General features: G+C 42.4%; 1 protein-coding gene across 9 annotated transcripts in view; it reads right to left on the reverse strand.

Moving 5' to 3' along the window:
* The window catches only part of SESN1 (sestrin 1), an 86284-nt gene that overhangs the window by 14888 nt on the left and 46146 nt on the right, over window positions 1-25250 (reverse strand). The window contains exons 1-2 of one of the 9 annotated variants that reach the window (XM_075145638.1): window positions 7988-8103; window positions 7742-7901 (exon numbers count right to left, since the gene is read on the reverse strand). The exons of 6 other annotated variants lie outside the window; for them this stretch is intronic. Coding sequence is in view for 2 of the 3 variants with exons in the window: in XM_075145637.1 (XP_075001738.1) it covers window positions 2584-2616 (33 nt within the window). In the remaining variant the exon portion in view is untranslated. Of the gene's footprint in view, window positions 1-2583; window positions 2669-7741; window positions 7902-7987; window positions 8104-25250 lie in introns of those variants that run through there. 2 more of the 9 variants (XM_075145637.1, XM_075145636.1) reach the window with 2 other exon arrangements.

Raw genomic sequence — 25250 nt, forward strand, 5'->3', positions numbered from 1 at the left:
TGATTAAGCACTAAATACTGCTGGATTCAAACAAAATTATATGAAAAAATCACACACTGTAAGGCAATATAAAACAATCTAAAGGAAGGAACCAGAGAAGGGAAATGAGTTTGAGATCACCTTTTTTGGAGGTAACATTTTCCTAGACAACCAGTGATCATTTTACATAATCTAAGTGCATTCCTACCTAAGCTTAGGGTTAAGAAAGGCACAATGAGCTGTGGATTAAAAACTCTTCAACACAATCCCCTCATAAAATTAACCCCCGCAATGTGCCAGTGCTGAAAATTCAGCTTAGTAAACTATGGTATGTATTTGAAGCTGACAATAAAAATAGCCATTCAGAGCTCTATATGCTTATAGGATAAAATGCCCCAAAGCATCCAAGCGTCCAAGAAGCTCGCACTGCATTTCCAAGGGAGACTTTGGCACTTACCAGACTAAGAGGCCTCGTACTGCTGCCGCTTCACTCACTGTGTCTGGTTCCTACTTCCCCTTTAAAGGTCACCGACGGCAAAACCTCACTGGTGGTGACACTGACAGGCTACAAATTTGGAGTTTCCTTGTTTAGGATCTTAATGACAATGACTGGCACAACTGGCCTCACAGGACAAGCTGATACATACTCAGCTTAAAAGCCGCATTTTCAGTTCTGCTAAATGCAGTAGCTACTGTAGTTTCCTTATCAGATGGGTAGCTTTTGGAAATGAAGGGATTAAGAAACAAAAAGTAGGGATTAAATATGATGCTTCTCCTATTAAAAAATCCCACAAATCCTACACCTTTTCTAAATGTGGGGCTAAGCAGAACTGGCAGTTTTTCCTATTTTATTCATTTACCTAATCCAGAAGTAGCTGCAATTGTTGTGGCTTTCTCAAACAAACCATGATTCACGTTAAAATGACAGGAAAATGATCCCAAAAATGCTAATGTACTCTAAATTTTTGCACTCGTTACATTTTCTGGGTATCTCAGACTGTCATTCAACTGAAGCACTAGACATGTCTGCACTTGCATGGATTTAAAGAACTGAGAACGAGTACTCCCCCTCTGCTACAAAGCACTTTGTTCCACAGACCTACCACTCTTCACCGGAATTAGAGCACCACAAACATTGAACTGTTTCTATTTCACAGAGAATATATTATTCTTATATGAATTTAAATACTTAAATTACTTTATTTTAATTTAAGTATCAGTAAGTGAATTTTCTCTGAATGTCTCAAAGCCCTTTGAAATAATAGATTTTAAAAACATCCCCAACTAGTTTATGAGACTTGATTTGAGACAGAAATCAAGGCAAGCGAGTGTCTGCCCAAGGTCACACACCCTGTTCACAACGGCAGGAATAAAAGCAAAGCCCAGAGTCCTCAGTCTCAAGCTCCACCACCTCTTCTCTGGTCATCTTCTAGGAGCCAGCAGTAAGAGCAGGTCCAACTGGAGTAGTCTCAAGGCACCTAAGTGCTACCTATTCTTCCTCAGCAGTAATAGCTCTTCCTGAAGTGGTTTTGTGACACTACTGCCTAGAGACCACAACCCAACTTACTTTTGATATGAGCTCCCTGAAACCAAGAGGCTGCATTTCAATGATTAGTGCCTAGCTTTTCTATATGCCAGTTCTGTAATGCGTACAATGAAACAAAAAGTATTAAAGGGCAAAGGATTTGGAAGGAACTTCTGCGATTTCCATGCTGTAAACACTGTTAAAATACCAATAAATCAGTGACACAGAAGGAAACAAGTTTAAACGTGACAGTTACTGTTTGCATTATGTAGACTGCACTGCTGGATTATGTCAAAGCAAAGCAATTTGTATCCAAGAGGTATTAGATCTGTACAAACCACAAAAATACAAAATAGCTTCTGTGGCAACCTGCAGCAGTTTGAGGATTTAAAAATTTCCTTTAAAAGAAAAATCTTAACGTGGTGACACTAAGAAACTTACAAAAGAGATCCAAAGCAGCATTTTAATTCCTGTCCAAAACAATGCTATTGACTTGCATTTGTTTACAACTACAGCAAGCTCTTTCCTATCAGAAACACAAGACCAGCCTCACCGTTTCAAAAGGATAATCCAAGTCTGTGCAAGAACGAAATAAATACCGGGCAATTCAGCGGCAAAAACTACTTGGATGAGCCTAAAAACCCAGCAGAGACACCCCACCACCACACGCACAAGCGGTACGCAGCCCTCCTGGGACCAGGTGGCGATGGGGAGGCTAACGACAGCATCTGCATCGTCACCGCAGGCAGTACCTGGATATCCCGTAGAAGGGAGCTAGAAAGGACCTGCAAATCCCCAAGAGTTACTCTCCAGTAGCTCTGAACGATGTCTTTACGGGTCGAGCGAGGAGCCCGCAAGGAAGCACTGCTCCTGCCTCCCGGCCCCGCAGCTGAGCCGGGGCTCGCTCGCTGCAGGGGGTCTGCCCGGGCACCCGCCCCACCTTCCGGCAGGGATTTCTCCCCGGCGATGCGCTCGGGGAGCAAGACCGCCGCCCCGGGGGAGGTTCAGCCCTGCGGGTGCCGGACAGTGGGGGCACCCCCCCCGGCCCCAGCCCCAGCCCCTCGCCACCCGCGGGGTACCTGGTGCTGGGGGCCCGGCCGCGCCACTCTCATGCCAGCGCTGCGGGGCTGGGCCTGGCCGCGCTCCCCTGGCAGCCCCGCCGCGGCTCTGCCGCACCGCCCAGCGCCGCCGGGGCGGGCCCTTCCCGCCGCCCGGCCTCCCTCCCTCCCCGCGGGCGGAGCGGCGGGCAGGGCGCTGCCCCGCCGGGGCGGAGCGGCGGCCGGAGACAGCTGCTCGCCGCGGCCCGCCGGTTGCTCCCGCTGCCCGGTGCCTGCCAGCCCCCGGGAATGCCAACTAATGCCCCGGACAGGGGGAGAAGAGGCAGCAGCCGCTGCCGAGGGGGGAAGCCGCTGCCGAGAGGGGAAGCCCCGGCCCGGCGCCGCCCGGCCCGGGGCCAAGAGCCCCCGCAGAGCCCCAGGGCCCCCCACTCCGCCCCGCCCCGCTCCTCCGTGCTGGCCCCGGCCCGGCTGGAGGGGCAAGGGCCCCTCTGCCCCTGAGCCCCGGGCTCCTTTGCCCCGCTTTCCTCCCCCGCACGGAGCAGCTCTTTGGACAACGCTTTTTTCCCCTCTCCTCTGTTCCTTATGCAAGAGTTTCTACCTTCTTTTTAAGCAACAAAGTAATTATGGCTTTTAAACTCAGAAATCGCAGGAGGTTAACATTTTGCAGATATTTGTGCGTCTAAGTATGCTGCTCAGAAATTTGGCCTCCTGCCTATTCCCAAGATCATAACAGTCCTGGGCAAACATATGTTTTGCAATCACATCAGCAAAACACTCAGCCTTTGTTTGCAGCAGGCTGTACTTCTCTCGTTGACCCCCCAGGGCTGTAAACTCTGCCAGATGCCTTACATCTCCCACCTCTTTTGGTTTGGGATTTTATGGCATCGATTATTTCAAAAGAAACAAGTCCCTGAGCTGGCCCACACGATTTTTTTTTTGTCTTCCACATCAATCTAAGATTTATAAAACTGAATTCTGTTAGATCATTTTCCTTCAAATATTTTGAATCAAAATGAAGTATGACAGACCCCAAGAGGAGAACTTCTATTGCAGTTTTGATGAGAGGCAGCCAGGACAGCTTTGAATCCCTAAACATACTCATTTGGTGGAGGAAGGCTTCAGCCTACAATTCAGGCTGCTCAGTTTTGAGTCCTACCAAGCTATCTAACAACCAAGCAGGGAAATTCCATGACATTGAACTTTACACTTCTGTTAAATGTAAAACTGAACACTGAAAAATTGTTCACAGGCTGTTCCTGTTACGCCTATACGAATCTTGTAGCGAAATGCGGAAAACACTGAGGACAGTGCTGTCAGGAGAACATGGCAACATGACTCAAGGCAGCAGTTCTGCACATTCCTAATGCTAAAGCTTTAAAGGCTTCCTTTCCTCTCCACTTTCCAAATACCACCACCTCTCTGGGTTACGCAATTAACTCTGCAGAGCCAAGGGATACTCTACTTCTGAAGGCTTAGCAGCAGTTATAAGGTTAAATTACCTAGAGATGCCCAGGTACCACAGCTCCTTTCTGGGGGCCTTGGCTTTAAGCTGGTAAGTTTCTCCAGAAGAAATGAAGTGTGCTTCGTACCTACTTGCACTTCATAAAATGCTCAACAGAAGCATGGAAAAAGAAGAATGCAATACTGGCAAGGAAGGTTGCATTTTGTGGGCTAATAAAATAAACTAATGAAGAACACTGTTTAATTCCCACTGGCTACTTCCTTACTTCAGGCCAAAACATAACAAAAAGAGAAGAATTGGGCTCCTCTTGCAATAAAGGCAAAGAACTGGCTTGTGCTCAGAAAAACTGTTGAGAGTAATTACCTGAAAGCTGAAATGCAAGAAGATGCCTCACCATAAGAAGTCTTCCTGGATGTCAGATGAAAGGTGATCCCCTTCAATGAATTTGTTAACAGCCTTGGAAGAAAAGGGTGGTGGTGGGGGGAAGGGCAGCACTCCCTCAGTTCCCTAACTGTTTTTCCCCCACTGTGGTCGATTGCCCTGCCTGGATGTTTGTGAGGAAGCCTGTTATGTTAACATTTGTTCCTATACAAAGAACCTTGGCAGATGCAGATTTTTCTCTGACATCGTCCAAGGGAAATTCTCTCATTAGACAACCAACTCAACAGCCGAAGGTAGGAAATTATACCATGTGCTTCGCTTTCTGTATCAGGATAGATGAAGGCAGTGACAGCATGTCAGAAAAAGCATGTACAAAGGGGAAGAGGAAGTTGCACAGCCGTAGCAAACAAATAATAATGGTCTTAAAAGCTCTCCCATATGGCCTGAGCACACAAGCTCTGCTCAGGCCCCAGGTATGTCTCTGCCTTAGCAGAATCTCATCACCCCAGTCTGCTGCAAGCGCTTTCTCCACCCCAGCCCTCACACAAGTATTTCCAAAATGCAACTCCTCCAAATCAAAGAACACACAAAACTGAGCCACATGCTCATCTATAAATCAGTACACAATTGTAGACTGAAATTATTTCCATTTGGAGGCTAGTAAGACAAGCTATGCAAGCAATTTCATGAGGGAATATGGTTTGACACTAGCACAAAGCTCATTTGGGTACTAACGAGTGCAGAACGTAGTGCAGCTAGGGGACACGGGGACAGATCTATGGTACAGTTTGCATAACTTGAGCATTCCCCTCTGGGGAAACACAACAGTATGATTGACCATGTACCGATGCAAGTAAACAGAGACTGAGTGAAATGCTCATAAGGGAAAAAACAACAACAAATGTTTAACATGAAAGTATCGATAGATACCAAGTTTCCTTTCACCCAGAAAGACTGTATGATAGATACACATGAAGTCACCTAAAGCAAACACCACCTAAACCATGGAAACATACTCTTTCATAGCAAGCACTTCCATAAAAACTGCTTGCATAAAAGGATGGCATTTAACATCTGTGCTCTCTAGGTTAAGTCATCAGAAATGCAATTTTTCCTTATTGCTACAGTTAAAGTAATGTCCTGGTAAAGCTAAAAGGAGACCAACCAGTTTTTACCAATGTGAAAAGCCTGATCCTGCAAACACATATGTCTGCACTTAGCCGCTGTAACTTGGAATCGTTCCATTTCAGTCCAATAGGGCGACTTTTCTGAGTGAAGTTCAGCACAAACAGATGACTCTGAAGAACTGGCAAACCAAGATCTTAAATTCTTTCCATAGAAAAGCCATCCAAGCAGAAGCACTCGAAATGCCTGTTACTGCAATGCCCTGGACATCAAATTAATATCTCGGAGGATGATCAGACGATTCTTTCCCAGGAACATTTACAAGTAAAACCAGATAATTCTTCAGGGCTCTGAGCTACCTGATTTGTATTAGTTCTTAGGACTGGATTTCTCTCTCTTGTGGTTTCCTAAGGTAGCGCCAGCTTTGGCAAGATGTAGCAAGCTTAGCAGAATGGATGTAAATACCAGCATTCACCTCCAAGTGTCTTTGAACCCTGTGAGACAGCTATCGGCCGCAGATGCATGGTGTCTCCCATCTGCAGCTACGCCAGCTGAAGAGGTTGCTGCACTAACCCTGGTGTCACTGCCCCCCTGATGGGGACAGGTCTCCCTGCCCTAAGACCTGCCCACCCAGCTGCTGCAAACAGCACTCAGTACTGCATACAGTCAAAGTAAGCGATTGGAGAACTATTTTGGGGTGGGGGGGATGTGTGATTTTTTTTTCAGTTGTTTTAGCTCATTTTGACTGATAGAGGTTAGGCATTACTAACAATGACCAGATCTCAGGGGACGTAACTCCTACTGAAAAGGCAGCAATAAAAGCATGGGGGCAAGAATCTCTTCAACCAGAACAGCTCGGGCAGCTCCACCTAATCTGGCGCCTTAATGAAGTCACCAGGTGTTTGAGCAATGACTAAGCAGTCCCACACCGGCCGCTCTGAACATTTCCCTGTGGATTCCTCTCGTTCCTCGCTGTCCACAGCCACTATCCTTTTCACAACAAATTTCAAATGTATCTCCTAATCTCTTCTATCTCTTTATTATACATTTGTTATTTCTAAAATAGCAAAAATCTTTATCATGATAACAATATGGGGGGCACAGCAATCGAACCATTCATTACAGTGATGAAAGAATTTAAATTAAATAGAAGAATATATCATCCTAGCACGCGAGTCAAGAACAAATAGTCAGCATTTCAAAGTATTCTTCTTGATTTAACCTTAACAATCTGATTTGTCAGCCTTCAAAAAACTTGCTCTATTATTAGAAGTAGTACATAATTCTAGGGAGGAGGATAAACTGTGTTCTTTGAACAATCTAAAATTCTTGCTGTATGTGTCAAAAAGGATCAGCCCTTAGGAATGGCATAGCTTTATAATAATAAAATAGCTGATAGCTTTATAATAATAAAAAAACCAAGCTGTTTGGGAGAATGGAGGGCTGACAATTGGCCACATCAGGAAATCAGTTTAGACCAATATATAGAAGCTTTCCTTTTGTAGTCTTTAGGATTGCAAGACTGACTAAGACTGAACATTTTACAATATTCAGAGATTATATTTATTGTCTGTTCGTCGAACCTTGAAATGCTATTTTTCTATTTCTAGCTCTTTTTTACATGCTGCTTTCTTAATGGCCACATCTTCAGCTTTAATGGGCAAATGACTTGCAAGTAATCAAGAGGTTTTGTGAGTAATTACAAATTGGGTCATTCCTAACCCAGTATATCCCCACCGAAAGACACAGCAACTTTTCTCTCAGAGCTGCAAGAGGCTGTGAGGCTTGGTTCTTACACCTGAGCTGTTGTCACAGTTGACTGACTTGAACTCACAAAGCTCCAGGAACTCCAGTGGCTTTAGCTGTTCCCTGAACTATTTGGTTTGTCACTCAGGACTCTTATTCCCCCAAAACAGTCATTCTTCTGGTAATTTCTGCCTTTAAGATTTCTACAACTCACCCCCACCTCTAAATCACAAGTTGTTTTGTTCTTTCTCTCCCCAAAGGTTGTCCAAATTTAACATTCCCTTCTGCAGTTATTAGGTAGCAGAAATACAAAGTTTAATTTAGGGAGCCACAAGAAGTTGAGATCTTGAGATAATTCACGCTTTGGCAAGGACACAAAAACAGACTTATGGTTTCTAAGACTACTACAAAAAGGTAGATTAAAGATGCATATCTAAAGCTTAGTAGATTGAAAGAATGTCTTACCAGATTATTCTTCCCCCTTTTTATGAGGGTACACAGCTCCTCCTAGGCTGATAAACAGCCACTGAACTATAAAAGTTGTTTGTCTGGTTTGCTGTGAATATCCAGCGTTAGAGAAGTGGGTTCTTCTGATACTGTTCTGAGGTAGCTCCAGGCTCATGCACTACGCAAGAATACTCTGGTTAACAACTGTCCCCAGACCCAGCTCTCCCAAAATTAAAGTCCGTGTTAACTCGTTTCGAAACTGACCTTGATAACTCACAGGTAACTTCTGATCTTTTGGTGGCTAGAGGGTGTGTGGAGAGGGGATCAGTTGTCCAGCTGCAGATTGCCACTCCCTGGGGAACGGAACATCTGCAGGCGACCAGCCACTCTGCAGTCTCTCTTAGTACTAAATAAACATTAAGGTTATCCCCCCCCTCCAAGTTTAACCTTAATAAAAGGGTGTCTTTGGAGTTCAATCAAGAAAAATAAAATTTAACATAGCTCATAGCTGTCTAGAACTGGTTTGGCCTTAAGAGGTTTCCCCTCTTCCCTTCAGTTAGCAAACTGCCGGGTCACACCAATGCCCAAGACATTTTGCACAGCTCCTTGGAGGTGGGATCCATTTTACTCTCTTTTTCTCAGGCCATCTCTCCCCAAGAGGAATACTGAAAAGGGATGAGTATCCTTTCTCAATTGAGTGAAAATTCACCCTTGGGAACTTCCTGCAACTCCTAGTCCTCATAATTGATTCAGTTAAGAGCAATGAGACAATCCAGTACCTTACTTGCTATGCTACCTGGAATGCTGTCTGACCGTGCTTCACCGCTACGTAAAGATGCTGTTGGAAGGCCTGTCCTACACGGATGGAGGTTGCCTTATCACTCTGGGCAATCCACTGCAAACAAAATCTTTTACACAATGCAAATGTGTGCCTTCAAAGCAAGGAAAGGCCAGCTGAATCATCTCTGTGCGAGTTGAAGGCTTCTGGGTTTTTCAAACTGCATTTGACCTCATAAATAGTCTTTATATGAAAAGAGAAGAAAAAACAATGAAACGCGTCTCATTATTAGCTTCTGACAGAAAGCAGAGGCAAGTACATGGGGAAAAAAATGCCTTTAGGAGTACCGGAGTGTTACACCTGGCTTACTGGAATTGGGTGAGACCATGACAGCAAGTGACCCAGAGCTGCATTGCTGTGAGGTTACAGTGAGGATGCAGGAAATGCTGTGCAAGTGTCCTGTGAAGAAGATGCAACTAAAACCTTCTTTCATACTCTGGTACATACAGACATGCAACCCAGAAGCTCTTCTCCTCACCAGAAGCTTTTTGTGGAAACTCAGGTATATTTCTAGAAAATTGCTTGAAACTCTGTCCTGAGGCTCATGCCTGACTTGATTTTGCAGGTACAGCAAACAAAAAGCTTACTTCTGCAGAGCCTTCACCAAGGAACAAACTAGCAATTTATAAAATGCTTTGTTGGACTTCTTCAAGTCAACCCTTAATCTCACATAGACCCACACTACAGACAAGACCTAAGTAATTTTCTTTTTTTTTTTTTTTTTAAATAAATTCAATGTTTTCCCCACGAAAAGACAAGTAAGAAGAATGGAATGCAACAAAAGCGTGTCATTTAATGCACTTCAAGAAAACTCTCAGCTATTTTTCTATAGCTTGATTGTTACAATGAGATAAAATCAAGTGAAATAGTACTAAACAAATATGGAAAGTACTGCTAGAGATTCAGGAACCCTTATATCAGTAACTGCAGTTTGGGGAACTGTTTTGTGGCTTTCTTCTTACACTTGTCACTTTCAGGCACATGCTCAGTGCGCCTCAGAGCAGCAGACAGGAAAAAAAGAAAGAAAAATCTGTTCTTTTATTTTCAGTTTTCACAGTCTAGCTGTGACCCAAATAATATACGTTATTTATCTGAGTTTGTGAGTTTTGGAAAACCACCAAAATTTTTTTATTAGGAAAAAAATCCAAATACCTATAAAGCTGTATTCCCCTTGCATTTTCTGTAATGACCTATCTTGATGGTAAGGTTGCAAGTTCCTCGAGACTGAATCTCTCTCCATATTTGTTTAATATATAGAGCCAACTACAATAATATTATAGGAATTATCAACTGCTTTAGAACATTATCTTGGCAAAAAGTTAAGTACGAAAGTAAGTAACATCATCCTAGAAGAGCAACCCACATTATTGATTTAATGATAGCAGTTAAGAAAACAGATCATCCTCTATGTACTATTCAACACCTGATTGTTATAAGTTAAGGAGAGAATACCAGATCTGCCATTTTCGAATCAAATCTGTTTCTTTTACTTTTATACTCAAAGACAAACCCATGAAGACCTCTGCTTGAGGAGAATAATGAAAAAAAAAAAACCCAGATGAATCATGTATTTCTTGCCATTTTTGGCAGTTACTATTGGTGTTTTGTTTAAATTCAGACAGCACTGTATTCTTCATTCTTCCCTATTTGAGAAGATGACATGGCTAAGACATTTTGACCCAAATCAGTTTGTTGGCCTTTGCTTTCTAAAACAGAAGAACTGAAAAAAGCACTGCTTTCCTGCTGATACAAATCCTAAAATATCTGGTCTGTCTTCTACTCAGCAATCAAGACCATTTCCTACAGTGGGTTTTACTGTTTTGACACGTGCACTAATATGCCATTTCCTTCTCTTACTCTAAGTTAAAAGGACACTGACACCCGCCCACGGGGTACAGCAGGGAGCAGAAGCCCCCCCCCGGCCCATCAGGGTCCACCCCCGCTCTGTGACCAGCGACAGTGACAGCCAACACCCGCTCTGACGAGCCCCAGAGCGGGTGCAGCAAGCTGCAATGCCACTACCAACACGTGCTTCAAGGACATTGTACACATGCCCCTGTTTAACACTGCACAACTTCTGCATCCTCCTAAATCCAGGGTTTCTCTGGAGCTTGGAGAACTCCCTCAAGGCCCCTGGGACAAGCTGGCCTGCCACCAAGCTGCCTGCAGGACCATCTCCTTACCCTCCTACCCCCACTGCCACCTTGGCACTTTTCCACTGGCCACAGAGGCTTTGGGTCCCTGCAGGATAACTGTAAAATCGCAGGGAGATTTCTGCAACTGAGCTGCAGATGATGACCAAACAGTGGAAGTGTTAATACCTTGCCCCACTTACCTTCTCAAATGCATATTTGCTAGGAGAACTAAGTCAAAACAGGCTTGAAACCAATTTTATCACTTTCTGTTCAAATAATGTTAAGTGTCTTTACTTGGCTTTGGTTTTTGTTTTGTTTTGTCTTTAAAAAGTTAACCACAATATTGGAACTTAGCCTTAAATCCAGTGTTTGTTAACAATCATAATTTTAAATCAACCACTTGCTATTGTGAGAGAGGAAAGGCCACCTACCATTGTTGGACCACCCTGACTACTTACTTTACAGCATTTTAAACACATGATACTTCAAAAGTCCTGGGAGATGCCAGCACTGTATGTGTAGCCTCTCAGATTCAAACACGCTGAAACTACACACAAAATACACACAGCAGATGTGCTGCAGAAGACACAATGCTCTCAGATTTCCATAGCACAATCAGTATTTTGCAATCAAGCTAGCAGTAAAGCCTGATTTATAGCAGTTTTCAAATGTAAAGTAAATAACCAAAGTACAAGTAAATAAATAAAAATGCACACATACCATACTAAACACACACAAATTTTACTTAAGACAGTATCAAAATAGGGATAATGTCCTTAAATAAGGATTTTGGTGTTTACAGTTGACATTTGAGGTTATAAATCTGTTTTACTGGCTATGAAGCTATAGCATTCAAACACCTTCTCATTTTGTCAGTAATGCTACAAATCTATACCTGTCCCTCTGTTTCTTACCACCGTGACAACTGCCCTCTAACTGCTCAGCAGGGATTCCAAGTCAGCAAAACAACGCAGCAAATGAAAACTTGGGCAGAACTGGACCACATTTTCACTACCAATGAAGATGCAACAATGATCACTGAAACCTGTAAACTAAACTACTAGCAAAAAACTGGTTCATTTGCTGACATGCCTGTATTACTAACAACAACAGAGAGGATGATTTCTCTTTATCAGGGTGTGTTTGTCATCTTCCTGAGAAGTCCTCTTGAGAGAGACTACCACAAAAATCTATTATTTTTGTAAATGTAAAGATAAATTTCATAAGAGTAACAAATGACTTATAACAATGTGAAATGAAAGAAATTTACATGTACCATCACACTCTTCTGAAGCTGGTAGGGCTGAGGCTAAACCAAGTTTGGACTGTAGCCAATAAGGGCCAGAGACCAACTCCTAGAGCTGGAGTAGCAAATAAGGAATTACTTGGCAAAGCGTAAGTGTGGAGTTGTCAAGGATCACTGCACAATGACTAAAACAAACAAGACTGGGATGAGTCCAGGAGAAATCATTTTGGTGAGCTTAGACCTGGGGCTCACAGAGAAACCAGAGCCAGGATCTGCATTAGGATTTGAACCAGTGAAGACTGGCAGGGCAGAATTCAGGTGTTGGGCTAGGGAAAGAGAGAGGGCTCCGGAGGATCATCCAACTAGATTTATACTTAAGCCCGGTGGGAGTCATTTTGCTAAGGCAAGGTCTTTGCATGTCCACAGCCAGCAGGTGAAGTTTAGAGCTTGCACTAACCAGGATCCAGAAAGGGAGGTTCAGCTGTAGCAAATGAGAGGGGTCCCTGGGCCCCTCTTGTTGTTTCCAAGAGGCTGATTCTCTGCTCTGTGAGAATAAATAAATAAATCCCTGCGTCCCTGAATTCATATTGCAGTATCATCTATATTCTTTCTTTCACGTGCAAGGGCCACATTTTCTACAGTAAATTCATTCTCAGGACTACAGAAGATTAATGCAGCATTACACACACAGGCAGGCACTTTTTTAATAGCTGTCCTGCATTAATTCTTTCGCTGAAATACAAAAAAGACATTGCTGGGAGGGAATGTTTTATACCAGGGCCACTTGAGACTTCAGGTTGTTTCTGGCAGCACATTGCCCTGGCTGAGGGAAATGGTGTTGTACAAGCAATCAAAATTCATCGTCTGACCACGCCTAAGCTGACCTGAACAGGAAAGAAAGATAACCCCCATATAAACTTGTACAGCAAATATGTTAGGAGTGGAGGACTTTGTCCTGTTTCACATGATACAGCAATTGGACAAATTCTCCTAATGGCTCTGAACCCTTCTTAAACATAGCTGCTCCAAGGGGCAGAGGGAAGAAGAAAGTAGCCGGGAGCTGGTTTGGAGGGACAGACTCAATAGAAGAAATCACCTGATAGAGGCCCCACATTTCTGGATAGGAATTTGGGCACAGCCCAGGTGGCCAGCATACATGATGTTAAATCAACAAATTTTGAAAATATAAAAACCATGAAAAGTAATTGCAGTGCATCCAGAACACATCTTGCTCACTGGGCACTTGCCTGTGACCATCCAAGTATTGCTATGTATAATAGGTCTGAATGTGCCTCAAACACATCAGACACCTGGGTATAGGCACGCAGCAGTCATTTTACAGAGGCTATGTAACCAACTACCAGAAGCCCCAAATGACCAAATTCCTTTTTTCCCTTGCCTATACAATCTTTCAGGAGGGGAGGGGAGGGCAGGGCAGGGGTGTAAGGGACAGGAATGTGTGTGGGTGATGACAGCACTATTTATGGTGTCCTAAAACCAGACTAACTCTCTGCATGGGTACTCACTGATGAAAAAAAACAACACAACTGCCTGCTCTGGCTCATAACGAGACAGAAGTTCACACAAAACAAAACATACATTTAGATTTTTGGCTCAATACTTTTGTCTCTGAATTCTTGCTCTACTTATCAACAAATGATCCTTTGTTTTAAAAAAGCCTTACCGGCCACAAGTTTCCCAAGAGAGGGACACCACATCCTCCCGCACTGACAGGCCTGCCTGGTAATAAGCAACCAGCATATATGGGATAGATGGCACAAATCCAGGGCTGAGTATAGAGGAATCACAAGAATACTCTTCAAGAGAGAGGGTAAGTTAAGAAGGCATCTGGACACAAGTATGACAGAAAGGTACTGGCCGCAGTTATCCTACAACCCTGCTATGCTGCCTTGCGTGCCAGCTTGTTGACATTTATGTGGCTATTAAAAAAGAGAGAACAACCACAAACAAGTCACTATGCAAAACTTTTTTCTAAAAGCACAACACTAAGGAACATCGGACGCAGAGGTGTCCAAGCCAGTCTTAAAGCAATCCGCTTCACGTTGAGAGTTACTGGCGAACAATTCTCAGTCAACAGTAGCTGAAAACATGCTCAATCCCAAGCACCTAGAGCATGGGAAGGATGGCAGCCTATTTAGAAGTCAGGAGTATCATCAGGATCTGCAGTGGAAACAGAAGTCTGAACTTGGCAAGTAAATGCCTTTTCTGCTCCTTTTTAGAACAAACTCCCTTGATGGAAGTTGTCTATTTTAAAGTAATTGAATTTTGCATTTGAGTATCCTGCTAAATTCTTAACTGAGCTATGCATGGTTAAAACTTTTTTCTTTTTATGAAATACAAGAATATAATGATAACTGGGTTTTTTTTTATGAACAGTTTGTTGACAGAATAGAGCAACAACACTTTACATTATAGTCTTTAAACAGTAAATAAAAGCTCTAAAAGCAAATTTATTTCATGTTTTCTCTGTCAACTAGCAAAGTATAAACTAAATGTTAATGGCATTTATCCTGCTATTTTGGTCGCCATCAGATTTGAAGGAATACAGCTGCGTCCATTTTTCCCATATGTTTTATACAAGTCTCTCCCTAAATATGTTTTCCTCCTCTCCTCACACAAAACTTCCACCAACTGTTGGAGAAGCTACGCAACTGCATTTGACACTAACATGAACTTCCTGATCAGACCATCTACAATCTTTAGCCCACGTTCCCAGTTGTCTCAGGGGGCAAAGGGAATGGGCAGCTGCTCAGAAAGTTTGTAACTAACAGTACATTGTGAAAGGAACATGAAGGGAACTAGAGTCAACAAATTAGATTTGAAGATTTGAGCAAACTGCCTGGAGAAACAACACATAGTCTGGTAACAACCTCGAACATTACATAAGTGTATTGTGTACATCACCCTGGAAAGCATACAGTTCCTGTGGTGAAAGGGCGCTTAATCTCTATGGTTTGCTGTTTACAAACAACAGTTTACATCAAGCAGAGGATCCCATCTTAGGTGCCCTTAAACCAACTCGAAAACTTATCAAGGCAGTGTTGCAGTTATGTGGAAAGTGGGTAGGGAAAGACCCAGAATGAAAGCTTCCAAGGTTTTCAATTAACTTCTAAGTGACACTTCTTCTAAGAATCAGCACATCTGTTCCATACTGTGAAATTATTTTCCCACTTTTTCCTTTGCCCAGTATTTTTGCAAGCTGACCAGTACAGCCAAACGCAGATAGGAGACTCAGAAGAGTGCACAATGAAAGCAAAACCCTGGGTTCATGACATATTTTATGTAACGGAAATCTGCTTAAATACGAATCAAACGTAGATACCAGAACTCTTTACATTTAGATGGTATTGACCTATGTGTGTATCCCTTAATACACATGTACGAGTAAGGCTTGTACACCAAGTTCTTTCCTGGTAGGAAGCCCCTTCAGCAAATACAGTCACAAAATTCAGAACACACAAGCCAGTTAATGAAGAAGATACCTAAAAGAGATGAGAATCTATAGAACAGCTGGGCTTTAAGATTTAGATCAGTGCACAGTAATCACAGTTCAGTCACAAGCTGGCTTCCCTCTTCTCAGCCTGGGTCCATTTCCCACCTTCCCCGCCATTACTTCTCTACTTAACTTCAAAAAATCAGAAATTATTGTAGAACAAATCTGATTTTCCTTTTCTTACTACCCTGTCTTGAACTACTTACTGTTACCCTGGTTGGGCTGTAATTAACTGAATTGTACACATGCTTGCCTAACTCCAGTCACTGCTACTATAAGCAGCAGTGACTACTTAGGGGTGCCATGTGCAGAACAGAGGATGTTCTCCCTTCAGAGCATATGCTGGTTCCAGTAAGCAGACATGTGCCACTATGTGCCACATACTGGTCACTTGCTCATACAGGCAGAAATCAGGATAACATTTTTCTACTTTTTATTGTTTTCAGTCTCTCTTGCCCACACCGCTTCCCAAACTAGGGCAGCTCAGCTCTTCCATAACAGGAGAACTAGAACTGTAAAAGGGGTTACAGTGATATACTAAAGCTTCAGGACAGCACCCCGCAAGCAAAGCAAGCCCCCAGTACTCTTCTAAACCTTCACCTGCAAAGACTTTCTTTCAAGGTACGCAAGAGTCTGATTTCTGCTATGCTACAGGTTGCTGCTATTTCCAAAAGACCTCTAGCTCTGCAAGAGCAGGTTATTACTTTGCTGATGGCTCATTATCAAAGCCACTCACAGACTGACAATGTCTGAACTGCCCCAAGAAACACAAAGTCTGGCAGAATTTATCTGGGCTTGAGCTTGTTACTATGAACCCGAAACTTGCATGAGATCACTAAATGCAGGCTGAGTTTCAGCTAGTATCACACCACAACTTCCTTCTACCTCAGAAGAACTCAGAAGGTAGAGTTTGAAAACTCTTCCTGTACATCATATACATGTAAATGTAGAAGAAACAGGCTGCACTCCTCCCCAGTGCCCAACAGCTGGATCCACTGGTCATTAAGGACAGGGGAGAGTGCAAAGCCAGAAAAGGCGCTTTCTGGAAATAAAGGATGGCAAGCTTAGGTAGGGAGAGTAAGAAAGAGCATCTGGGGCCAAGGACTCCTAGGGAAAAGCATCCCTCTACTTGTCTGGCTTAGGGACAGCCCCCCTTAGTCACGCAGGACAGCAGCTTCATAAATTGCTGTGTCATCAGCAATGAATGGAAACCACATCTCTCAGACTAAAAGCAGTTTTTGGGGTGTAAGGTTTGGTATGTGATTCCACTTCACTGAAGTTTCAAACAGTAGGAGTTTAAGATAGGGCAAGCACTTCACGGAAAACATGGGTTTACCTGAGTCTGTGACCAAACTGCAACTAAATCGCTCCCCATGGCCTGAGAGCTTCACTGTATAACCTCTGCAGACGGATTCAATTCTTAGAATTGAACTTTATAGTTTTATTACTTAGCAGAGCTGCTAGCAAACAGAAACACACAAATTCGATGTGAAAATAAATGGTAGCCTATCTATTCCTTCCACTGCAGCTACTGTATTTCTTTTCTCTCTTTGGACATACACTCATCCAAGCTTGGGACAATTCCAGCTGGTTACGTCAGTAGTTCATGCAGCAGCGGTTACATACAAAAACTAGTCTTCTGTGTAACTGTATGGACTTTATTACAATTTCCTTCTAAGATCAGCAGCATTATTTAGAGAAAACCTTATATGATATTAAATCTACAGCATCTGAGAAAGAAAATCCCAGATGCCTGCCTTTATTTCTCCTCTTCAGAACAAATACAATAAATCATAGTTACAAAGAGCATCTAATTATCACACAGTTTTTCAGAGACATTGAACTAAACTCGACTTTGCAATTAATACTACAGGCCACTGACAAAAGATGTAGGAGTACCTGTTAACACAATTTAACAAAAACAGTTACGTCCCAAAGTAAAGAGGGACTCAAAGCCTTTCAGTAGGCAAGAAATAGTGGACAGCTGGCAGCACTAAGAGATTTAATGAATACAGCAGCATTCAGCAGCAATTTGAAAACTGTCTGCTTGGGTAAGGCTGAGTTATTAAAAAAATCTCCATTTATAAACAGTGTTGATGGGATTTAAACAGCCTGTGTAAAAAGGATTAAAAGTCAATTGAAAAGTCTGTATAGATAAGAAAGCAAAAAGAAACTGTGCCCTTGAATTCTGTACGTACTGTTTAACCTTATCTCTGTTTCACTCTCCTGGCACACAGCAGGGGTAAAACAGGCTGCCTTATGTATAGCTGGTGAGGTGGGCTCCGTGTTAGGGCTATTTAATGCTTGTACAATGCTTTGAGCTATATTTGAGCTATGTCCCCTCAGTCCCCCCTCTCCCTCTTTTAAAGCTGTATACTAAAAATCATTTACCATCCCCACCAGGTACAGCTAGCAGATACCAAAGAGAGACATAAATTGCAAGAGTCTGTCCAGGCATGCTATAAAGATTAGGCGTTTTCCCTCCTTTATGTAACTGATGATCTTGCTCTTCTCTGTTAGACTTTTATAACTGTACACCTTCAATATAACTAGTGTAAATATTGACATTGGGGAGGCAAGTGGGGATTTCTGGGAGGAGGAGGAGTAGGTGGGAGATGAGAACTACGCTTTAAGGTTTTTTTCCTCTTGCCTCCAAAGTATCCTGTAACATTCTGCTTTACACAAAAGTTATTATGGCTTTTAATTTATGTATCACTTCTTAGAATAAGACAACAGACAGGTACACACAGCTAGCTCTTTTCATTCATTAATCCCTCCCCTATCCTTTCTCATCTTCTCATCTCATCCAAAATCCAGCCTATTCTGGTAACCTAAGTTGCCTATTTCTGATGTGCCTTTTGTAAGACAGCCAAAGCTAAAGAGCATTCAAGGTGAAAATGTACAATACCACATCTTGTCTTGGTTTCCCTAACCTGTAACATAGCCTAACATTTGATGTGCTTCCTTTGGTCTCGTCCAGGGTACAATAAGAGCTTTATGGAAAAGGTCTGTAAGAATCTGGGCCATTGATTTGAACAAGGACTGTTTAACCATGACACACAGCACCAAAGAGAACTGCTCAACAAGCCAGCTCTGGAAGCAGTATTGCTGTTTCAGCAGCGCAGTGCTAGGCAGCAAAGCTGGGCAGCTTGTGGGACCTGAGGTTATCTCTTGGCGCAGCCTTTCACCGCACTGTACCAGCCTGTCAGAGCTAGTTCAGGTATATCTGACACAGCACAACAGAACATCTTGTAAACATATTCTGATTGCTTACCTGTGATGTTTTATCAGCCTATGCTTTTTCCAAGGGATCGCACAAACCATTACATAAACATAACCAGAATATTACTTGCAGAAGGGGACTGCTATTCCACTGGGAAATGAAGTTATATTTAAGAAACAAACAAACAAGCCACAGATATTTGGGAGTACATTGCCTCCATGCAAATTTAGGGCGGAAATGAAGAACATCAATATACAATAGCCCCAGGGAGATTCAAATAGCTAATCAGTTTACTTGCTGTATTTGTGTAAACCACAAAAAACATTCAAATTCTGTAGTAGATATACTTTCCTAACTCTTACAGCTACAAAGTTAATCTCTTAAATGCAGTTTTATTGTAAGTCAGCACAACCCCATTTCCACTGGTCTGCTGGAGTGTGAATCTACCATGATAGCAGCAACCTTCTCACCCTCCCTTACCTTCATGCAGGTGAGGAAGCTAAAGCCCTAGTACAAATATTGTTTGATGAGTGCCTGCTTCAACAGATTTCATCATACAGTTGTTATCTGGTTGCTGTATGCTCTCTGTATTCATGAGTATCACTCCTTGCATTTTCTAAGTATGGTTTTGGATCCTGCAGAGCAAGGCTGATATTGTCATTCAAATCACGTTCGTGACTATTCATTTGGCAGTGTTCATGGTCCAGTCCTTACTCTGGACGACATACCCAGGGAATCCACATCAAGGAGATGGAAATTAACATAGCAAAACCAATCCCTCCTCAATGTTCATCACTCTTTTATGCAGTTCCTACTGCTGAAAGAAGGAGGGTTTATTGGTACTTATTTCTGTTTGGGCTGCAAAGTCAGAATAGATAAGATAGCTGGGTCTCCCTATTTATTAGTGCCCTTACATTTATATGACAACAAAAAGGACTGCCATTCCATATGAAAGATGATGTGAACCTTAAAAACTGAAAGACTACCTTGCATCTGAGTGCATTCAGGCAGCTGCCTCATTGAAACTCCTTAAGAGTGTTGGTCACAGGTAACCTGCTTCAGTGCACGTAGTTAGAGCATTATGATCTAAAAAAGTGCATTTTGGCTCCCTCACTGTAACCTCATGATGTTATTTGGGCATTTATGAATAGCCAGATCTCCATGCAGCAAAGCTGCTAATAGCATGGCATGTACCAATCACACTGCAAAGTAAGTGATCTCACCTAGGCAGCTTGTGTAAACACAGCACAGCCACACAAATATGACGAGCTTCTGAGCGTACTTGAGGTTATTCTGTGAAGAATATTTACTGTGTGGCCTGGAAATACAAAAATAGGGCTTTTGGGGGTTTTCTCCCCCCCCCCAAATTTTCCATAAAGAAAATTTATGGAAAGAACAAGGATTCCCTCAAAGAAGGGGTTTGCTATTGTGGTAATTTAGCATACCATAATCTGAAGAATAACTTTTTCTAAACAGTGTTTCCAAACCCATCAATCTCCCTTTCTGAGTACCCATTTCCACTAGGAAGTATTCTGCTGCTATAGGCAAGAACTTAGGGCACTTCAGAGTGCCCTATTTGAACAAATGTACGCTGCTGGAACAGGACAGATTACCCCCACGAATGCATTTTACAGAAGTACTATTTAAAGCTCCCTGGACATGAGAGTGAAACCGAATTTAAATTCTGAAAGAAAAAAAAGTTCAAACCCTTTGAAAGAAGTTATTAATATTTATATACCTTCTTTCTTAAACCAGTAGATGTTACTTACTTGTTGTCAAACTGACAGGAAAATTAAGCCTTTGGTTATTCACAAGGTCTACCAGAAAGTCACTAAAAACCAAGAAAGGGTAGATCCAACTGTCTATGGGTCTCACAAAGAAACAACTAAGCCCCAGTTCTGCCCAAATTAGAAGAGGGTAAATCCTATTTACCTGCATTTAGTCTTCCCTGTACTATGTCTTTTATTAATAATACTTAGAGTGGAACTCTATTTCATGTGGAGCAGTGTTACAGAACAGAAATCCCATAGGAGTAAATATGAAGATCACTGAATATGAAATTTCTGGTTTGCAAAATATTTACCAAAGAATCCTTTTAGGGTTTATTTTTAAATAATGTATTTCATTAGACCAACTAATGCAGTTGGAAAACTACAGGGGGCAAGCTCTACTTCAGATCAGGCTTAAAAGCTTATCTACTTTTATCAATTGTATGAGCTCGTCTAAGAAAAGCCACTACTTCTCCCCACAAGTCTGATTTGCTGTTATCACAGCTACAACACTATTTTTATTCAAAAAAAAAAAAAAGTACAAGCTTAGAACATTTACTAAAAGTTTTCAGTTGCTTTTTCTCCCCATCAAAATAGCAATTAATTCTTTCCTTAAAGCCTCCACTGCTACAAATACCAGAGCAGGAGAAGAAATACTGGTCAGGCAATTTTAGAGATACACGCTCTGGATTAAGTGGGATTTCAGAGAAAAACTCTGTGCTAGCCAAGTGATACAGAGGTTTAGCCAACAGCTTTGCTATTTTTGATGTAACTTTGTAATGTGAGTGGCTGTTTAGTTTCAATATATAGTTCTTGAACTCTGCCTGGCTTACCTGCTGGGTACAGAAAGGTCTAATAGAAAGTGACAGAAAATTATTACGTATTTTTCAATTATTTCATCTCCATGACCACTAAGAGCAATACATCTGAAAGAAATTTGTACAGCACACCATGCAGAATACTTAGGAAACTGTCACAAGGAAATTACAAAATTATCCCAGCTGTAGAAAAGGGACAAATGGGACCCTTGAAAGCCTATTCAAGACTAACCTCCTGCTTCAGCAGAATCAACTACAGCTTTGTCATCCTGACAGATGCTTGCCTAACATGTTCGAAGGCCTCTAATGACAGACGTGCCATGACTCCCAAGGTAAAGAGTGCTCAAGTATCCTTAATATTAAGATCTATATTTTACCTGGTACCATTAGCTGAATTAATCTGTGAACACAGAATTGACTCTTCAGTGTTATATAAAAAAATTTATATTCTCTTTTTAACTACTGAAGAATTTAATGCACCACCAGTTCTCACAGAATATATTGTTAAGACTTTTATTATTGCTGTTGCTGTGTGTCTACAACTGTCTTTTCATCCAGATATAAAGTGAAACAAATGCAAGTCTAGGAGCAAACAGCATCAAACATAATGCATGACAGAGTACAGCTGACAGCAGTATTTCAACTTAAGCATGGCTCAAAGCATTATTGTTCTGAATTCTTTTATGGCCACAGTAGATTTGTGACAGAGAAACAGGGGAACAAGGATAAAGAAAAGGCTGATTTAAAATTTCTAAAGAACAATTGCTTTGTGCTAAACTTTTCAGAGCAGGGGAACGAAGCTACTAGGAAAAGCAGCAGCACACAATCTTACTGCTCCTGAGAACAATGCTTTGCAAAGGATAAGGGGGGAAAAGAAAAAAACAATTAAGAAGACTGCACTCTTTCTACTCCGTAATGAAATCAGTTGCAGTATTTGCACCACTGGGAAGGGTGCTTCAAAAGGCTCAGATGCCATCTCTATTCACTCCCACCAGCTCCTGCTAATTTTTGAGCATTTCTTGTTCTTCTCCAGCAGCACCACTATTAGTTACTCTAACAGGGAGAGAAGTTACTTCTTCAGAGACAGTTAGGTAATGGCCTCGGACAGCAAGTTAGTTACTTCATCTCTGCCTCAGAGGATGGGGACAAAATGTTCTACCTGTTCTGTGCAACCCTCTGCTACTGAAGAAGAGAACAAGTAGTGGCTAATGTACTGCTGCATCCTGCTGCAGTGAACACTCTCTAAGAGGGAGGAATTACATTCCCCTCACTCTGGCAACACTGGAGGCAGAAAGTCTTCTCCAAGTAATTTTTTCTACATGTCCAGTTCTAGCTGATCCAACAAATCCACAGGTTATCCACTGAAGAATCAGCTCCTAACATTTCATATCTTATTCTCCATTCTCAAGCCAGAGACTAGACCTTTCCACGCCGAAAAGCAGCAGTAAGAAAAGCCTAGTGAGAGGTCCACTGCTGTGCTTCCTTAACAGTAGCTGAAGTTCAGAAGGAACTTTTCACCTATGCTCTCTTCCATTGTTTCTTTTGCTGGCAGTTTACTACAATTGTATCCCTATTCCCTGCTCACACCAACTCTGCAAACAGAAAGCAATCCTGTCCTACATCCTGGAAGGCACATTTTTTTTTTTTTCCCCTCACACAATATTAGTAGCCCTGTCACTACATCAAAGAATAGAGATGATTATCAGCAAGCCTCTCAATGCACACACAAAGGGAAACAAAAATACATAGCTGTTTAATGAAAGTCTTAGAATCATAGAATCATTAAGGTTGGAAAAGACCTCTTAAGATCATTGAGTCCAACCGTCAACCCAACACCACCATGCCCACTAAACCATGTCCCTAAGCGCCTCATCTACACGTCTTTTAAAAACTTCCAGGGATGGAGACTCAACCACTTCCCTGGGCAGCCTGTTCCAAGGCTTGACAACCCTTTCGGTGAAGAAATTTTTCCTAATGTCCAATCTAAACCTCCCTTGGTGCAACTTGAGACCATTTCCTCTCGTCCTATCGCTGGTTACTTGGGAGAAGAGACCAACACCCACCTCACTACAACCTCCTTTCAGGTAGTTGTAGAGCGCGATGAGGTCTCCCCTCAGCCTCCTCTTCTCCAGACTAAACAGTCCCAGTTCCCTCAGCCGCTCCTCATAAGGCTTGTGCTCCAGGCCCTTCACCAGCTTCGTTGCCCTTCTCTGGACATGCTCCAGCACCTCAGTGTCGTTCTTGTAGCGAGGGGCCCAACACCAAACACAGCATTGGAGGTTTGGCCTCACCAGTGCCAAGTACAGGGGGACAATCACTTCCCTAGTCCTGCTGGCCACACTACTTCTGATACAGGCCAGGATGCCGTTGGCCTTCTTGGCCACCTGGGCACACTGTTGGCTCATGTTCAGCCGGCTGTCGACCAACCCCCCCACATCCTTTTTTCCGACAGGCAGCTTTCCAGCCACTCTTCCCATCAAACGTGAATGGATAGGAAGGTGAAGAGGATCCCAACCACCTTCTAGATGAAAAGACAGAAAGAGGAGGATGAGATGGGGAAGGGAAAAAAGGTCTCTAGTTAGAGCTGAGCCAGGTGATTAGATGTAAGCATCTATAAAAGATTGCAAGCACTTGAATTTATGAAAACCAAAGTAGGCACAAAGGGAAAGAGACAAGACACCCAGCTAAGGGAAGGAAACTGAATGTGATTCAACTTGAAAGAAGCAGCACTTCTTGTCAATCAAGACAGCCAGTGTTGCCTTAAAAAGAGCCAGTTTGGGCACAGTCTGATCCAAAGGAAAATAAGAGATGCACACCAAGTTCCCAGAAAGGCCACTAGCTCTCTTTCCTGCAGTTTGTTTCAACATGTGGCTCTACAGAACGTTCTGCTGTGACATTAAGGAAAGACCTTTTTAAATGTCCCATGATAAGTTCAATTTGTTTTAGCTGTTACCTCCAGTCTGTTCCCAAGGAAGGAATACAGATCAGCAGAAACTTGGTACATACCACGGTGGGTACGCTCATTTACATGGATCTTCCAAAATGCCGTGGCTGTCTCAGGAAAGCTAAGTAGGATACCATTCAGCATGTCCATCCATAGAACAGCTACACCTCACATGCTCTCCACCTGCCTACAGTAGCTCAAGGATGCTACTGGTTGCTCGCCTTTGAATGTACATGACAACAAAAATCAATCCCAGAGCAAAAAAAGAAGGAAACAATGCTGAGTGCAGCTCTGACAGACAGTGGTGTAGCTGAGATGAGGACCTTTCCCTCCTCTGAAGCCTTGGACTAATTTGTGAACATTTGCGCCAGAGAGAGGATGTGTGTACAATGGCACAGCAAAGATGGGGAAAGAAGATTGTTGGAAAACTGGAGATCTCTTAACACCCCATGTTACTAGCCCTTTCCTCTCATCCTACAAGTAACTTAGGACTCCCTGCCTCCTTTCAAGAACTCCTTAAATAAAAACATTGTGCCTGCGCTGCTGTAGTCTTGCACATAAGCCCTATTTCCATCTTTATTTGTCAATCAGTGCTAGGTCTTCTCCTCTGTTAAACTGGCTGCTTATTCATCATTATGGCTCAGTTTGAGGCAATGATCAGACACTTAGATCTACGTGGAATAATTTCCCATGCAGACAAACTCTGAAAGACGCTTTTTTTTCCTACTTACAATGTCACTGGAGGGCAGCAAAAAGAAAACATCATTCTACAGCAGTTACCACAGAGGGAACCCAGTCAATGACTACAACTTTTAGGAGCTGCCATAACATAATAACAATAAATGAATACCTAGGGAAAAAGACTGAAATCTGTTGTTTGTCAAATTATATAATGAATTAATATATGAATCCATGAAGGAAAAAAGCCTACATATGTAATCAAATTCAATGTGAAATCCCACTCTACAAATATCTGATAGAGATTTTTTACTATTATTATAGTCCTCTTTAAATATGTTGATCTTATTTATCCAAGCACT

The sequence above is a fragment of the Calonectris borealis genome, chromosome 3 (assembly GCF_964195595.1).
Source record: "Calonectris borealis chromosome 3, bCalBor7.hap1.2, whole genome shotgun sequence".
Classification (NCBI taxonomy): domain Eukaryota; kingdom Metazoa; phylum Chordata; class Aves; order Procellariiformes; family Procellariidae; genus Calonectris; species Calonectris borealis.